Source organism: Kwoniella shandongensis, chromosome 13 (genome assembly GCF_008629635.2).
Source record: "Kwoniella shandongensis chromosome 13, complete sequence".
NCBI lineage: Eukaryota > Fungi > Basidiomycota > Tremellomycetes > Tremellales > Cryptococcaceae > Kwoniella > Kwoniella shandongensis.
Window position 1 is genome coordinate 64,715 of NC_089299.1, and position 18,165 is coordinate 82,879.

Genomic DNA, 18,165 nt, shown 5'->3' on the forward strand with positions numbered 1-18,165 from the left:
TTGGGTGCTTTCGTCACGGACGTTGTTGATGGAAGGAGGGAAAGGAAGTTGAACAATGAGATAGATAGCACTAGTTCTACGTGATGCAATGATACCATCCATAATGGCTTGAATTGGAACCAAAGAACAGTGGCCCCGCACTATAGCACCAAGATTAAACCACGTGGCATTGTGTGTGATAACTGACGTGTGATTCTGCGAGACAAGTGACAAATTTGATTCCGCTCCAAAAGTAGGTGACCTTTCCTCTTCGTCGCTTTCATGATATTTCAGCGTATAGCATACATAGCTGATATTGCCTCGATACATCCCGACCTCACCCACACACTCACCATCATCAGCCATGCCTCCCGGAGATCCCGTTACTAGAATACCACGAGGTGGGTAAACTGCTGTTCGCTGTGCCCAGAGCGGAATGCTAACCCAAGGCTGTTAGGTCTTCAATACCTTGTCTCCTCCAAGCCTAACAAGTTTGCTGGACGGTATGTTGAACCACCTTCCTTCACTCCTAACAACTCCTGCGACATCCGATGAGTGCTGATCTTAATATCTGACTTGCCTACAGACTTCCATCCCGACTCCCTCATGCTACTACGAAATACGTTCAGCCGCGAGATCGAGTACGAAAATGGAACATCCGACCAGGAGATCGAGTTCGTTTGACTTCCGGAACACCACAACAAAAGTTCGTGAATGAGAAGAACAGCGAGGAAGGATGGAGGACGTACGAGGTGAAGCAGGTCGATTTGGAAAGGAACAGAGTGTTCTTGGAGGGTATCAATGTGGGTATCACCTGTTCTCGCGATTTCAGTAATCTCTGTGACACGGCTGATATTCTTGACTTTTGTTAGAACAAAAAAGCCAACATCATCCACTCTCTGCCAGCAAACTACGACCAATTGTCCGAAGGTCAAAAGACATCATATAACGAACAGAAGAACTTTGTAGCGACAATGAGACCGGTACATTACAGCAATGTTCAACTATGTCTCGAAGACAAGGGTGGACCTGACAGGTGGGTCCTGTTCAAGCGCTTGAGCTACCTGTTTAGGTCGAGAAAAAACTCGCTGACATGTGTGATGTCTGTGTAGCACCTTCGTATCGAGGATGAAGACTGGACATACGCATTTCAACAAAGCTTCTCAACGATTTGACTGGAGACGATATGCTGCGAAGATCAGTGGACCATTGGATGCTCAAGCGCAAGCTGAAGAAGGGAGTGTGAGCATACCCTGGCCCAAACCCGAGAAGCCATACGAGTTTCCCAAGCGTGAGTTGTCATTCTGAACTTTTCTGTTGCTTTGGTGCATGACTTTTTGAAGATGATTGGGCTGATGACTTGTACTCATCTTCAGCCGATCCCGATCTCGACACGGCCAACAGCCTGACACTTGAGAACTCGCTCGTCCTTCCCAATGTCGAATCATTGATTGGTACCGATGCGGCCGATCTCTTCCCTCAGAACATCAACGCGCCTCCACCTTCCAACCCCGCTTATCCCGACGCTTATCTGAAGGCCCTTGACAAGCCAGAAGGGTACCAACGTAACGAGATTGATTACATGGACATGTTGATGCCTCTCTACTTGTCAGAAGAGCTATCACCCCGATTCGCCAAATCGAAGACCTACAAGGCTTACCGAACGAGAAGGGAAGCCGAGGAATCGGAGAGAGAACGAGCTGGTAAACAAGCTGTTGCCGCTTGGGAAGCTGGTGGTCGAGATAAGGGTTTGAAGGAAGCGATGGAGCTGGAAGCTGTCGGTCTTGAAGGTGTCTTCTTGAAATCCAGAACGAGAGAAGAAGTGAGAGAAGCCGCTATCATCGAATTCGACGTCAACAACGAATCGATGAGGAAAGAGGTCAACACAGCTGTCAGGGAGGGTAAATTGTGGGATTACGAGTTAAGTCAATGGGTCGATGGACCCAAGGCGGAGAAGATTGAGAAGAAGAGATTGAGAAATGACAGGAAGGAGAGGAAGATTTTGGAGAAATTGGAGAATCTGAGATTGGAGGAAGGGAAGAATATGGCAGTCCCGCCAGAGTTGAGAGCGGCTTAGGTGGTTATATCTGCATGGCCATGTACGCATATAGTTTGATGCACATTTTTACCCTTCATTCGGTGCTGTTAACCTATCAATGCTCAGTATGTGGGCCGCTTCATCGCGCCGTCACATGTATCCTTCGGGCTGGGTTGGAGTGTCAAAGCTGCATCTATCCCGAGAGAAAGTAGAAACTGAAAGAGTAAAGGAGAGTGTGGTTCATCAAACAATGCTAATCAATACATATACGCAACACGCAAAGAAATATTCCTTCTGTTCTTTCGCCCTAAACAATCGGTCGGTCTTTCCTTCCTGATCTTCTCACTTCTTCTCACTCAAAAGCTCAAACGCTATCAATCTGGTGGTATACAGTCTATCGTCTAAAGTGTGGAAAGTCGTGAAGAAAGGAATGGCGCGTAACTATCGGTGGTAGCACACCAAGAAGGGAATGTGGCAAATCTAGGAAGGATGAGAACGTATCTAAGACGATTCACGTCGGAATGCCCTGAAGGAAAGTGAAAGATGCTCCAGTCAGTAACTGGATAGATAGACGCGAGACAAGGAATGATTCTCAACTCACTTTTGAGGAGCATCGTCACATGCAGCAACGATACGTTCGTACTCTGCCATGGCGGAATCCTCCCAAGTCGTGTCGGGCCATGTCTTGTCGATACATTGAGCGCATTGGACTGTGACGAGCGATGTAAGGGTTAGTAAGTCTACAAGGACCAGTACTTCTGGACTAGACTCACGAGTGGCATGTAATCCGTCTACTGAACACAAAGCCTCTCTCTCCGATTTGGCACCTTCAACTCTTTGGACTCCACAGACCGTCGCACATGAATCCTCAGCAGGAGGCAAGTCTTCTTCGTCCTCCACTGCGATCTCTGGCGTAGTGGTGGCAGCGGTGGCAGCAGTGGTAGATTGCACCTCGACTGATGTCGTTTCCGCTTCCGACTCCGCTTCTAGTTGTTCTTCAGTAGCTGGAGGGGGAGGGATGACGGATCGACGATGGATAGAGAGTGGGTCTTTGGTGAACAGTGAAGGAGCAATGTGCGGTCGAGCAATGGGTGCTGGTGCTGCGCGATTACCATGTAAAGTTAGCCATTGTCCCAAATAACATCGAAAGGAGGATCCACCAACTCACCAGCTAAGACGGAACCGACCAGTCCAAGAGCGAAGAGTAAAGCAGAGGCTCGCATCGTGTTTGAGTGTATTTGGTCGTGATTGTGATTGTGAGGAAGAAAAAGGATGAACAACACCAGGCTGTTATGTTTTATGAGGGAGGTTGGTGTTTATCTCTTGACCAGTCAGAAGAGGTTGAGGTGAAGGTGAGGTAATCAATAACTCGTTGGGTGGTTGGACGTTCTTTTGTCTAATTATAACGCAAGAGGGCAAAGTATAATGAAAAAGGATAGTGTTGGTTTTGGTATCGATCAACGACAATATGGATGGGATGGGCTTGAAATCACAAGAATAGCGCAGCTACGAGTTTCTGTATCAAGGATTTTGGTGTGAAAGAAAGCAACGACTAGCGTAACTCTACGGAGACAAAGATGGATGACGACCGAGGTTCGACAGACAGAAGACAAAAAAGGAGACAAGGAACGGAACGTGTACAATGACAATAACACAGACAAAACAGAGAAGGATGAGGAAGAAGAAGCTTTGAGACCAACGGTTTGCGGCAAGCGGCAACCAGTCGACAGTAAGTTTACTCGTACTGTACCAGCACGAGTAGTCTAATTTTCTATTCCGTTCCGTACTCGTACAGTACACCGTGTTCCTATCCTATCTTGCGCGTCGCTCGCTGTACGTGATTTTAGAGCGTCAGAGGAGAAAGAGGACAGACAAGCCATCCCTGGATATCACAAGAGAACGTACCTATCCGATGAGACATGTCACAAAAATCGCAACTTCGGACATGATTTTTCGCACTTTCCGTGGTGAGCGAAGCGCGACTGACCTGACTGGAATAATGACCAGAACGCCACTTGAAACTCTAATTAGCTTAAAAAACGCGTCGTCCTCCAGCAGGCTCAGTCCCCCTAAGGCCTTATTATCGAGAGTTACTTGAAACGTAAGTATATGTACAAAGTAATTTACCTTGATTTAACCTATCTAGAGTTTGGGACTAGTGTCATCGTTATTGCAATCGCCACCTCCACCTCCTCATCGTCATCGAAAGGCAGAAAGGACACCGTAACGTGGACATCGAATGTCTGTTGGTTGTATGAGCTAGCTGTTGCTGTGCTGTCTGACTGACTGAGACAGAAAAGGTGCGAGCTTATGACCATACCTACCAATAACGTGGACTGCGCAAACGTGGGAATCGTCTCATGCTGAGCAGTAGCTGTGAAAATGTTACAATGAACGATTGGTTCCCACAGGCATTTTCATTGTCATTCAACATGGCGAAAAAAGGAACTTTCGCCGCTCGGAACTGTCTCACCTAACCTGACTTTTCGTCGGTCAGTGCCGAGCGACGTGAGCATAGTCTCCAGTCATCAGTCTTCTCTCTCCTTCGAGTGGCGTCAGGCTGCCGGTCACTAGCAGCTTTACAGACTTGACACTGAGATATACATATATTTCCTGCCTGTCGGGTATTCCAGCCATCATCGTGAGAAAATCATTGAAGACCGACGACCCGCTCCGTGCAGCGCAAACATGCAGCCAAGTCAAACATCAAAAGTGACAGTGTGCGAAATATGATGGGACATGCATATGTATATTCCCACCTAATATTACTACTATAAATGAAAGATAAGAATATCCCTAAATCCACTTCAGATCCAAGAAACTGAGAACCGAAAACCGAAAACCTAACAATGCGAGTCATATAACCATAAGAAGCCATGTGATAATGAGAGAAAAGAACCTGCTAATAATGAGAATATGCGTCGATGTGCTCGATATAGTGAGCCAAAAAAAATGATGAGGTAGATTACAGAATTGAGAATAAGATGGTACAGACAGAGAGGGAAAACAGATGAGGTAAAGCGAGGTGGTTGGTCGTACCAATGAAGGTAGAAGAGTACAACGACGGGACGTGTGATCACTCGAGACTAGGTGAGGGCATGGGCGAAGCGACATCTACACGTACAAGTCGTCAGTGAATGGCCTGAGATCCGTTATCATTAGACTCCCAACTCACCTTTCAGATATCCACCCTTCTCCCATTGACCCTGAACATACACCTCGGCCGATCTCTTGGCCGGATCTTCCAACCCAGCGAACAAGACCCGAACACGAGCGAAATCTACATTTCAGACAAGTCAGCCGAGCTCGTCTCTTGCACAGCCAGCGCGAACACCCAACTCACCTAGAGGCTTCAGTAACCATCCGTCAAAGTCCTCGGCGAGATTGCTTCGATCGCTCTCGTACAGACTCGCCGAGACTGCAAAGATGGGGATTCGACCGTCTACTCGGAAAGGCTCGATGTCTGGTTGAGGATCAAGTTTTGCCTCGAGCTTTCGAATCTCTTTGGCAGCCGTTCGGCCATCCATAATTGGCATTCTGATAGACATGTCACATATCAGCTGGATGTTCCAAGCCATGCTTAGTTCGGAAGATAAACTTACTGGATATCCATCAAAATCACGTCATAGTCCCAGTCAGCTTCAAGCGCATCCACTGCCTCTTGACCATTGGTCACAGCTACTACAGTATGCTTGTCCATCTTCAGCCTCTTTTGCAAGATCTGAGAATTGATCATATCATCCTCAACCACCATAACCTTCATCGTCGTCTTGCCCGTCGGACCAACTTTGCTTCTCTTGGGAGGCGCTTCGGGCTTGTGTCGTTGAGATGATGTCGATCCGTGGCGAGCGTGACCGGAAGGCTGCAAAGAGGGAGATGACGCCTGTTGGATCATCTTGTTCGAAGCAGACATGGCACCGGGCGACATGGTGAGCTGAGGATGATCTCGATGGGATTGACGAGTGATGAACCGCGGTGCCGATCGAGTGTCGGGCGATCGTCCGGCGATCGGAGAAGGACTGCTTCCCGTAGTCGATTGCTCGGTATCACCATCGATTCGACTTGGTCTCACTGGCCATGAGGAATCAGTCACCGGGAAGGTTCCGGGTTTGTTCATCCTCTCCTCCGCGTCGGTGATGCGCTTGTCATCCGAGGCTACCGGAGCAAACATGTGACTTCCACCGAATTCATTGACAAACGAGTCAATCTCCGACATGCCAGAATGATTCGATACCAACGAGACCATGGAGTTGGATCCCGAACTAGCCGTTCTCGCGCGGACCAGACCGTTTCCGGGGGTCGAGTCCTTGGATGATCGAGATGTCGGTCGACCGTGATGCACCATCATAGGAAGGGTGAAGTAGAATCGGCTTCCAACCCCCACTTCAGACTCGGCGCGGAGTTGACCTTCCAGCTGTTCGACAATACGTGCAACAACGGCAAGACCGAGACCTAGACCTGTGTTTTTAGTCTTCGCTTCCTCGGCACCTTCCAGTGTTACAAACATTGCTTCCAGCTTGTCCGTCGCAATACCGCAACCAGAGTCGCTGATCACAATTTCGATTGGCGCGTGTCCCAGCTTTGCGATTTCTTGTGTTGTGGAGCTCACAGACTCGTCTGAAGATTGTTGCACACCGCAATACACCTCGATGAACCCGGATTCTGTGAACTTGACAGAGTTGGCAACCAAGTTGGAGATGACCGTCTTGATCTTCCTTGAATCACCAATAACGTATTGAGGAAGATTGTCCGCCATGTTGACACGGAAGTCCAGACCTCGTCGAGCAGATTCGGTTTGATATAATCTGACTGCATCAGATATAGACTGTCGGATATCGAAGGGATCGTTGAAGGACTGCTCGTTACCAGTTTCGATACGGGTGAGATCAAGTAGATCATGAACATGGAACAGGAGAGCCCTCGACGCTTGGTGACTGTTCTCCAACATGCTCCTAACGTCGGAATCAATGTTGCCGGACAGCGCCAACTCGAGAGTATTGATGATCTGACTCAGCGGTGTTCGGACCGCATGACTGGTGTTCGACAGCAGGATAGCTGTGAGAGAGTTCGACGCCATTGCCGATTGTTTCTCCCTCCAGACTTGGATGAATTTACCGTAAATGAGTGCAAGCACACCTGCCGATTCGAGTTGATCGTCTGTCCAAGCACGACTTCGACCAGTGACAAGCTCAGACCAAGTCTTGAATGATTTTCGAGGTTCGAGACTTGCTGTTCCGCCCGTCTGTTCATCCTTGTAAGGCTTACCTGCCCACTGCACCTCACGGGTCTGACCTTTACGAAGGAAGACAATGAAATCTTGTCCAGCCTTGGCGGTGAGTGGCACGTAGAGAAGACCAGCGATAGTGTCGTTCGCTCGAGGAAGGACGAGATCTGGGAAATCGCGTTGAATGCAGTTGGACGCTTTCAAGTTGCTGAGAGAAACGAAGCACATCAGCTTGGTTTAGTCGTCCTTTTTCCACAGAAAGACGACTCACTCGAATCGCATAACTCGAAGATACTCTGCAATCGACAACATTGCCTGTCCTTGTTCGTTTCTGATTGCGCCTCCATCAGTTCCGTCCATTGCATGACAGGCCGAGAGCTTTTCACTCACTGTCCAAGCAGTTTACACCCATCACCAATGACCAAAAGCCCCGACTCGGCATCAAAGATTTGTAGCAAGTCATCCGCATTTGACACGATATATCCTGTAGGGTGTGATTGCGATGGGATTGTCGATATCTTGATGACCATCGATCAGTAACCGCTCACCCGCATCGCAGAGGTTTAAAAGGACTCACGAGCTTCCTGGTGTGCAATCGCTGAGCATAACTCAACCTCTCGATATTTCTCGAGATAGAGTCTGATAGGATCCGCAACATCTGTCGTACAGGGAACGATACCCTCATACCATGATGACCGTAGGAATGACATGCAATGAGACCCCACAATTGACCGAACGCCATGATCGAGACTGACATCGAAGATCGAACGTGCATGTTCGCGAGGTCTGCGATAAATGGAGATAGGTCAGCTAAGAGCGAGGTGTGGGAAGACGGTCTTACTCACACTTGATATGGATCGGACTCATCGCTCTGAGGTAACAATGGGTCATGTCCAACGGTCTATCCAGATCTTCCTTGCTCCTCAAAACCAGTCTTGCCGTCGTTTGACTTCTGTCGTAGAGTAATCTGACCTTGTTGATCTTGTACAGCTCTCGAGCCTGTGCCGGAATATCCGCAGCGGGGAACATTAATCCCATGAACAGATCTGTTGTCTTGCCCCATTCCACCAGTTCTGAGACAACTTGACCGTTCATCGTTTCGTCAAACTGATATATCAGTACTCGATGGAATCGACACAGATCCTGTACGACACCGACGGCGATCTTGAGGAAAGTCTCGAGATCCGGCGCAGATCCGAGTTGATCGTTGATTTGTCCGAGAACAGCAAAAACATCCATCGTACCTGTCGTGCCGGCAGGTTGTCGACGTGCAGGTCGTCGAGCTCCCCGACTCCCTCCTCGACCGCCACGACCACGAGAACTTTCAGAAGACGAGTCGTTAAAACCTGTGCGTCTCATTCGTTCTAAAGCTCGAAGAGGTTTTGCGTGATTCGTCGTACTCTTCAAGATCCTTTCCAGAGGTATCTCCACGTCAAGACCTTCCAGACCCATTGGTTTAGATCCTGGGGGTAATTTCAATGAACTCGAAGGATTGGATGAACCAGGACGGATAGCGAGATCAGTGCTGGTCACTGCCGAGCTGTTGGAACCACGATGCGCTCCTCTTGGTGTCGAGTTGACCGTTGTGTTCGATGATTCGAAAGAGCCTCCTCCGGACACGGTGCTGGCAGTCTGCTCACCAGCACTCATAGCCGTTTGGCTGCCCGATTCCGGTGTGTCGGTACCGTCGGTCGGGAAGTCGGGTGTCTCGAAGGTTTGCATAAGAGGGTTGTACTCGTCCCTTTCCAGCTCGAATTCAAGGACAATCAGGTCAGGAAGGGGGACCGGGTGACCGTGCGCGTCGACCTTGTCCCAAGCTTTTTGTTTCGGTCGGTGCGCTGCGACCCAACATGTCCACTCTCTTCTCCGTCCTCCTCCTCCTCCGCCGGCGCTTCCAGAGACGGATGAATCTTTGTCATCATCCTCAGAATCATCGCTGCCGGGTTCACCATAACCAGATAACAAAAATACCGAGGGACCTTCTTCCTCCAAGCTGGCTCCTTTGCCTTCTTCGGCCGCAGGAAGATACTCGAGGTTGTCGCGAAGAATATCTTCTTGTTCGTTTGTGAGGATGCGAGAGAAACAGTCGAGTCGGAAGAGGTAGCGGGGAGACAGTCCGAGAAGTTCAGTGGCATTCTGCAGAAAGGAAAGATTAGCATCGAGCTAAAAATGACTTGTGCTGAGATGGACACTCACTTCGGAGACCTGTCGTACTATCAAATCTCCAGTATCGTAATCTTCCTCCAACACCATCAATACTCCAAAGCCTTGTACGGCACCGGGAGTGGTGATAGGTTCGTCCTCGCATCTCTTCAACTGACCTTCGCGACCGGCGATGACATGATGTCCATCCGACGTGGCGACGTGTTCGAATCGGAAAGTGACAATGGGTTCTTCCAAGTCGTCATCAGGTTTGGTTGACCCGTCTTTACCATCATCAGATACGATTGCGTGAGAACTGGTCGCAGACGCTGGAGTGGGAGCGCGAACGTCCTCAGCGGGAGGTTGGTCTGCGACAGATTCGGACTTGGGCGCTTGAGTGGAAATTCGTAATCCAGCATCAGGACCCAAAGCACTGAGATCGGCTGGCTTCTCTGCCTCATCGTCCTCGTCTTTGGGTGTAGGAGAAGGTGTGGGTTCGTTAGGATCTGATAGGTTGACCGTGTGCGACTGCTCTTCGATAAAGTCGCGAACGGTATCTCGAGCGTTACCGACCTTTTGTGTACGCTGCTGCTGTGCTAACCTAGCTGCTGTCGTCGGTCCATTTGGTCCACCGGATCCACTAAACTGAGAGTTGCTCGACTCGCTTTGCTTCTCTCTCGTACTTCGATTGGACCCGTCTCTAGTGCCTGTGCCCTCAAACGAACCAGCTTCTCCGAGTCTGACGATGCCGCTAAAATCATTGATCAACGATTGGACACCGTCTTCGTCCAGCTCCAAGTTGGGTTTACTATCTGAGTGAGCGGACGATCTGCTTCTGGTAACTAAGCCGTCCAAAGCTCCTGCAGCGGCAGTCTGTGGTTTGGGTTGTCGCAATTCCGGTTGATGTGAAGTGCTGGGCTGTCTTTGCCTCACAGTCGAAGAAGAGAATTGTCTGCCATCCGCTGGCACTCTGGCTGCCCTAGGACCCTCTTGCGGATAGTCCCGAAAATTGACTGACGTCGGTTCAGTTTGAGGTTGTCCCACAGGTGCGCGATTGGTTTGCGGTAATCCGCTCCCGGGTCCGACAGCAGACGCGTTGGTAACGTTGCCGCCTGAGAGCTCGGCGTTCTTCACTGTGTTGTCGCTATCTTTCTTGCTGATCTCTGGACGATCCACCTTTGTCGTTGTCTGATCCAGCTTAGGTGTGTCCACGCCGTCTTCCGCACTGGCTCGTCGACTTCCACCTGCTGCTGTGCCATCTGAACTCCCGCCACCATAAGGTGAACTCAAATCGGCAATAGGGACGACTGGTTTCGCGGGTGTAGGTGGTGTAGCGCCTGTCGCACCTTTTGTGCCAGAGGCGACTCGATCCGTCTTGCCGCTAAAAGTGGCCACGCCCGGTTGGCTCTTCCCGGTTTTGTCAGGCTTCGGAGCTGCATTATGATCGTCCTCGAGCATCTGGGCTATTGTGTTGATTCCCGCATCATCAGATGAAACATGTGAGAAATGTCTAGATTCCTGTTGCGAGGGCGATCTTGGTGGATGATGCCCGCTTGATCGCGAAGTCGTACGATGTAAGCCCGAACCTGCTGCGTCCGACATGAGAGAATTTTGCGAATCGGATTGAGCCATACCTTGAAAAACCGACCGGATGGGGAAGACAAAACTGCTGGCGTTGGGGTTGGCGCTGGGACTGAGAGGGCCGTTGCTCATGGACGGTGACATGATCGGACTATGTGATGACGTCTTTTCCGATGTAGGAGTGGTTATTCGTCGGCTAGCAGGGTTGTACGAGGGCGAAACAGGCTTTGAGCCTGAACCTGATGCGTGACTGCTGCCATGCACATGTCCGTGGTTGTTGTACTTTGGTACAGGTGGCAACTGGACAGATTGTGGTCGAAATATCCGTTTGTGGGAGGGAACCGACTCGGACGAGTTGTTTGGCGTTGTCCCAGGCGTTGGGCGTGTAGGTGGATTTATGGTGGGAACAGTACTTGTGGAGGAAGCAGGGAGGTCCTCCTGGTTTTGTGGTGAGGGTGACATGCTGAAGCTGAACAAAAGTAATTTTATCAGATTGATACTCTTGCTCGGATGAACAGTCTCAACACTAGGTCACCCAAGGAGCAATGCCCCAAGAGTTTCCGCCCACATTTCGGATCATTGACAGATATCACTGAGATCCACCTCCTCCGATGATAGAGCTCCCTCCCAGATCATGTAGAAGATAACGATATGAGAGGTGTTTGAACGATAGAAGGGGTTTGACGAGTGAAGGATGTCAAGGTGACTCACCGATGTACGACTACACGATGTTACACAACAGCGAATCCAAAACCACCCCGAATCCGATGCAAAGCACGACCTTCGCGCACGTCCTGCGTCCTGTTGACTCCTAGCTCCTGCGATACCTAGACCTTTCCTTCGAGTGTCGTGTTTACGAAAAGATAACTCAAGTTTGTCGTATAATTTCGATCTCGATTACGGGGTTCGTTGAAGAGCCGACGACGAGATAGGGAAAACGATCGCCGTTGGCGGCGGCGTTGTTCTTAGCGTGGCTTGAGATGTGATGTGTAGATGTGTAGAACGACCGAATGGTGACAAAACTGCCGCTATCAACTGCTGATAGTAAATGATTGACGAAAAGGCAATTGGAGATACGTCGATGTCGAGTATCCAAGTTTGTACGAGACGAGAGAGAGAGAGGATGATCGAATAAGTGATTGAGTGAAATGACGGGAGAAAACAAGGGTAAAATCTCCTCAGCCAGGAGAAGAATGACACCCACACGACCCGTCGGAAGTTGGTCGGATCTCACCACAAAGTAGTACAGCTCTAGTCGAGGATTTAAGATGATATCGAGGATAATGGTAAGAGGTGCACTACTCGTGATCTTACTGTACGACTGACTATACTGCTATTGTGCATATAGTACGATAGTGTCTACAGTATCACACTGCAAATAGAGAGAGGTTGAGCGGCGCGGGTTCGGCCAATTGGTGGGTGGTGGTTGAAATGGTCGACGGTGACTTACTCTGCATTTTCCTTTTTGAATTACAATATGATGTTTACCCTGGATAATCATCTTTGAGACCCTGAGAGAATTTCAAACTTCCCTTGTCAAGGCAAGCTCAATGCAAGGGGCCAGGTGAGAAGCCAGGTTAGCCCTTACTCACCCCTTTCTCCGCCACAAGTTAGTAACGGCCCCCTAAGCTAGCAGAGGAGAGAAATCTCCCCGCACATACATACATATGCAACCATTTATCCTTCCATCCATCCATCCTTCCATCCATCGGTGATACCACATTTCGGGTTTACTATACCAATACCATTTTATTGATCGTCATGCACCGCAGGATTAGAGAGAGAGAAAGGGAGAACCGACTTGTTGCTCGTGACGATGCATAGCCAGATCGTTCCCATCTCATGCTATGCTATGCTATGCTATGCCCCAGGCGATCTCAGGGCGTTTGGTGTCTGGGTCTTTTTGGTCCGTCTTCTCGGACATGCTTAACCCGTACTAGATCGGTTTCCAAAAGAGGGGTTACATAGCGTTCTTTGTACCGCAGCAATCAGATGGTTGCATATTTTCACGCGATCACATCACCAGAAACCTCTGAGATCGAACTGAAGTACCCGTACAACAAAAATAGAACACAACATATCTCTTCGGTTCTCGCGGCCATCCGAGAACTCTGTACAAAGAAGCCACAATACATAATCTGCCGTACATATACATGAAGAGATACTGGCCTCCACCTCCACGCTCCCTGTATCCCCACGACGAGTCCAGACAGACAAGTTAAGGGATGGGATGACCTTCTCACACAGGGTTAGCGACGACCGAAGCAAGACAAAGTGGAAGAGGGACAGAACTCGTTTCGTTTCGTTTCGCGATCCCCTTTTTTGCCGTGCCGCTCGGCAGTGCGACTGGGATTTTGGGACCTTAGATCTAGGTGAAAGAGAGAGAGATCTATGTTCAATCGAAACCTTTGTGTCTCTGTCAGTTCGATTGGACAATCTCCCAGGTTCGACTTGGGTGCATGCAATGCATTCGAAACAGCATCAATCATCGACGGTACGGAGCAAACGCTTCGACCAGATCACTTTCTGCAAGGAAGGATTCGATGTCTTAGGGCTAGTCAGACAAGAGCCGATCCCGAGACATGTTCCATGATATACGTTATCTCACTGCCCCTCGAGACGCTACATGCCAACGACTGGTATGGTGGATCGCAGCGATAACGCGGGTTCTTCCTTTCTCTTTCGAAGACTAAGAAGGTCAATCCGCCAATTGATGGCATAGCAGTGCAATGGAAAGTAAACGCTTCGAAAATCCAAAGAGGACGATTGTATAGATGCCAAACTGTGCTGATGGTGTATCTATGGTCAGTGGGGCAATGGGCACACTAAACTTTGCTCTCGCAACGCGCTTCAATCTGATGACGTTCCCTGTGATGAAATTGTAAGTACAGCGTGACACGAACACAAAGGATACAAGCCCGAAGTCTGACAGCAACACCGACGGAGCCAGTGTAAGTAGGACAAGTGTCGCCCACCGTTTACTAAGCAGCAGCATCATTACGTCTCTGATCGCTCATGTACCAAAGCTGGGCAAGACGAATCTAAACATCTAATTCGTTGTTCAGGTCCGTACAAGCGATTCACATGATCTGACACCCAGTCCTTGGACGAGCGAGATGAATGTGAAAAGGAACAGCCCATGACAGGTGAGGGGAAGATAACAAAACGTTACTAGCGTATTCAATCAATAGGCAATAGTTGCAGACGGTCGGAATAAACCTGTCACCCCGTTCGCGCACAATCGACAGCAATGTCAAGAGAACAAGTCCTTGACAGATAGACGACGAAGGAGAGTAGCGATCCTCAGACGTCCCCAGATCAGACAGTGATGATACTTGGAATGCCAGTCAGACATCAGTCCACAGTTCAGTAATATGATAGCCTTATGAGTAGTTGAACCTTGAGCAATAGTGGTAACGTGGCCAAGCCACACAACCAAGTGTTCTGAATTGATGCAGAAGCAATACGAAGCCAAATGAGCAGCCTATCCATCCCAGGCTCATCCCATCCTATCCTATCCCTATCTCTCACTCTCCCTCCTCCTACAGATCCAATCCAATCCGACGAAAAAACGAAATCCACATGGTGATATCGAAATTATCGGTTAGACTTGGCGACACGCTCGAGCTCGTCCTTCTTCTTGATGGCGTAAGAGTTGGAAGATCCCTTGGCAGCGTTGACGAGCTCATCGGCGAGACACTCGGAGACGGACTTGGAGTTGTGGAAAGCAGACTCTCGGGTCTAGAACATCAACGTATCAGTATTGGTCTCATTATGACTGTAGCGGTGGGGGACTCACGCCGATGGTGAGGAGAGAGATGGCCTGGTTGACCCTCCTCAAAGGAGAGACATCGACGGCCTGTCGTCGGACGGTACCCTGAGAACCGATTCGGGTAGAGTCTTCTCGGGGACCAGTGTTGACAACGGCGTCAACTACAAGAACAGAGTCAGTCAGCATAGTTCCACGACCATCAACTGTCTAACGACTTACCGAGAACCTGGACGGGGTTCTGCTCGGTGACAAGGTGGATGATCTCGAAAGCGTGTTGGACGATTCGGACGGCCATGATCTTCTTACCGTTGTTTCGGCCGTTCATCATGAGGCTGTGGGCGGGATAGTAGAATCATCAGTTCCATAATCGTATGATAAATATGCAAGCAAGATCGTATCACACTCACGCGTTGACGAGTCGCTCAACGATGGGCATTCGGCCCTTGGCGAACTGCTTCTTGGCATATCGGCCAGCAGTGTGGGCTAGACGGGCAAGACAGATCAGTCAAGGAGGTTCTTGAACAGTAATTGGATGGAACGGAATGATCTACTCACGGACGTAGACAGCGTGGTTGACGTTGATGTAGTCTTGGAGGGAGATGTCCTTGACCTCGACACTGTTCAGGTGGATCAGCAACTTGCTCGTCTCTCCAATGCACTGCGCCTGTATCCCTCGCCCGATGTCTCCTCCCCGTCCTCTCGTGTCTCTTAATGTCCATCCAATCGTCCTTGGTTCCTCATTCTACGACAATGGTCGTGTCCTCATTCCTCCCCGGTCCATTCCATTCCATTCCAATCCGATCCTGTTCTGTCCTGTCCTGATCCGCCATCGCGGTACACCACGAGCAGAATGATCACTCACCCCTCAGACTCCCACTTGCCAAAGAGCTTGACAGTACCCTCGTTGGCAACCTTTTGCACATCGACCGGAAGAGAAACCGACATCTTGTCTCCTTTTTTATTCTACGTTCGTGTTGTTGTAGAGATGGGGAAATTCGGCCTACGTCGAAGAAGGTCGATCCGGGTTTTTAGAGTAAAGAAGTAGAGACTTGATGGTTGAGTAATAACAGTTTGTGCACAAAAGACGTTTGACGTTTTCGATGCGATCGTACAGACGCACAACCAGAGAGGCAGAGTGCAGAGAGCAGAGTGTAGCACTGGACACACACACACTCACTGCACTACACCGTGCCAGCGAACGACGGCTTTGGTACAGAGAGAGGCAAAGTGTATAACAAAGCAGGTTGGCAGCGGGGATTCGGAGTTAGAATAATAAGCGGTAGAGAGGAAACTGGCCAGAATCAAGTGGCACATCGCTTATGACCGATATTTATCGCCGACCAGTTGATACGTAATATACCCGCTGTTCAACGCTTATTATCACGTTACATGTGCTTGTCACGTGCAAGTATCGTCGATTTCTTGCTGATAAGATTGTGTCGGATCATTTAGAAGGCAGCCCTCGTGGAAGTGGTGCGTTTGATAGCAGTCGGATAGCCAAGTGCTTCGTGCTTGGACTAGCTTGCACTTAATGGAGACTAGCGGTTTATCGATGCATAGAATCTGTTTTAATCGTGTTAGGGAGCTCGGCGCACCTAGCATAATAAATGCGAAACCTGCAAACACCTACTACGGGGACCTGGGTGTGACCCAGCTAGTAATTTCCTTCAGCTGACGGCTTGACAAATGTCGTACTACCAAATGACAATTTGGTGATCGCAACGATAGCTTGCCTGTTCTGAAACGACATTAGTGGATAACAAAGACATCTTTTGAGGTAGAAGAACCATCTAAGCGTAGTCGTCGTCGCACAGTCTGGTGAGAGCTCTTGTGGATCGTCGATGTGAACGCGACTGCAAAGCATGTACAAGAAACATCGCTCTGAACAACTCCGTTTCATATCATTCTGAGCGAAGCACCTCCTATGAGCTTTAACGGAAGCGGACTCCCTCACAGCATGTCACTTGTCTGCACGAGGCGATGAGTCGTGAAAGAGTAGTGACTCAATGCGGTCCCGGTTGGGTTAAGCAGTGGTTGTAACTAATGATAAGTTAAGTGGTGTTGATCCCGTTTAAAGTGCAACCGTCACCTGGCAGTCAAGGTGAGATGACATGCTCAACATATTATCTTGCTCGTGCAAGCATGCTTTACATGCGAAAGCCACAATTTACACTCTCGCAAGTTTATCCTTGTGGAATCATCTTCGACTCGGTGTTTCAAACATCAGTAGAAACGACGACTTCTCAAAACGACGAACCGTATCTATCGAGTGGTTGACAGCAGCCATGTAGCTAAACTCGGCGACAAACAACAACCCTCTCATGGACACGTCCGAGTTAAGGCTGTTGCTATAAAAACTTGCGAAGCATCATGAACAACTTCGAAGAGTCAAAGCACGAAAACAGTCTGAATAAAGCCACTCAGTCCGAGCGGCGTGGCATCGGTCTCCTTGCTCTTATTATTTCTGCTCCTAGTACCATGAATCGCGGACCATGTGCACGTCTTCATTCATAACAGTTGGACTTCACGATACCCCCGAACGAAATGCGATTCAAGTCATCTTACTATGGTAGCAACTTCAGACCGCTCACTAATGCAGTCTATCTGCAATTTATTTTCCTTCGCAACCGCTTCCAACGAAACAAGGACGCCTAGTCGGATTCATCGCAACGAGAACCCATGTCGTCTATGTGGCTCGAAACGGCACGATGCAGGTCACACGGGCCTACAACGTGGTCAAGAAGGACTTTCTGTGGCACGTCAACATGTGTTTGTCACTTCGCTGTTGTTATTTGGTCCAGCGGGCTGGAATTAGTAGAGTAAAGACATGTCGGTCCACCTCCAACCTGTTTCTCAACACGTAGAAGATCAGAAGACAACGGCGTCGAGAAAAATGAAGACACTGTCATAGTCAAGAGATGGCACTAAGTCGTCCACCACAACCGTGCTGGACGGCACATCTGTTTCGTGGTATCTAAATTCTCCCGCCTGAGAGGTTAAACTTTTGTTCCCTTTCACATACATCAATGAGTCATTCACTTTTCAACGTCCCGCTTGTCGCTCTGCTTGTCACCGTCAGAGCATATGCATAAGACTAGTAGTTATATCATCTTCAAGCATCATGTTGTATGATACTACCTACCATACCGGAAAGAACCGGAATGCGAGTGCCTAAGTCGGCGTTATTAACGTAACTCCGTTATGGTGGGAGTGGGTTAATTAGGACAAGGGACTAATCAGTCGTTGGGTTTGTTATTTGATCCCTTTTCGGATCATCCCTCAGTGTGTTAGTGGTGTCACGCACATCCCAGCAACCATCCCAACCAACCAACCAACCAACCAACAGCTTGTCTTTATACTCTTTTTATACTATCTTTACTTGCTTTACATAAAACTCACTCAACTCACCACTCACTTACTCATTCCATC

General features: G+C 49.2%; 4 protein-coding genes across 4 annotated transcripts; 1 reads left to right on the forward strand and 3 right to left on the reverse strand.

The window, feature by feature from the left end:
* Window positions 1–343: 343 nt before the first annotated feature.
* Window positions 344–2,056, forward strand: CI109_106730 (mitochondrial 54S ribosomal protein uL24m; the record flags this gene model as incomplete). The annotated part of the gene is made up of 6 exons (XM_032002205.1): window positions 344–380; window positions 437–482; window positions 566–782; window positions 852–1,015; window positions 1,092–1,270; window positions 1,356–2,056. The coding sequence occupies 6 exons, from the start codon at window positions 344–346 to the stop codon at window positions 2,054–2,056; spliced, it is 1,344 nt and encodes a 447-aa protein (XP_031863762.1).
* A 462-nt stretch (window positions 2,057–2,518) lies between these two features.
* On the reverse strand, window positions 2,519–3,240 carry CI109_106731 (uncharacterized protein; the record flags this gene model as incomplete). Its single annotated transcript, XM_032002204.1, has 4 exons — window positions 2,519–2,543; window positions 2,619–2,727; window positions 2,791–3,117; window positions 3,186–3,240. The coding sequence occupies 4 exons, from the start codon at window positions 3,238–3,240 to the stop codon at window positions 2,519–2,521; spliced, it is 516 nt and encodes a 171-aa protein (XP_031863761.1).
* Window positions 3,241–5,093: 1,853 nt separating this feature from the next.
* CI109_106732 (uncharacterized protein) lies at window positions 5,094–11,426 on the reverse strand (the record flags this gene model as incomplete). The annotated part of the gene is made up of 9 exons (XM_032002203.1): window positions 5,094–5,131; window positions 5,193–5,297; window positions 5,361–5,554; window positions 5,620–7,449; window positions 7,513–7,572; window positions 7,632–7,759; window positions 7,819–8,027; window positions 8,087–9,377; window positions 9,438–11,426. 9 exons carry the CDS (start codon window positions 11,424–11,426, stop codon window positions 5,094–5,096), a joined length of 5,844 nt encoding a protein of 1,947 aa, XP_031863760.1.
* Window positions 11,427–14,561: 3,135 nt separating this feature from the next.
* CI109_106733 (40S ribosomal protein uS7) lies at window positions 14,562–15,681 on the reverse strand (the record flags this gene model as incomplete). The annotated part of the gene is made up of 6 exons (XM_032002202.1): window positions 14,562–14,705; window positions 14,764–14,897; window positions 14,956–15,068; window positions 15,144–15,219; window positions 15,292–15,353; window positions 15,599–15,681. 6 exons carry the CDS (start codon window positions 15,679–15,681, stop codon window positions 14,562–14,564), a joined length of 612 nt encoding a protein of 203 aa, XP_031863759.1.
* Between the last annotated feature and the right edge of the window lie 2,484 nt (window positions 15,682–18,165).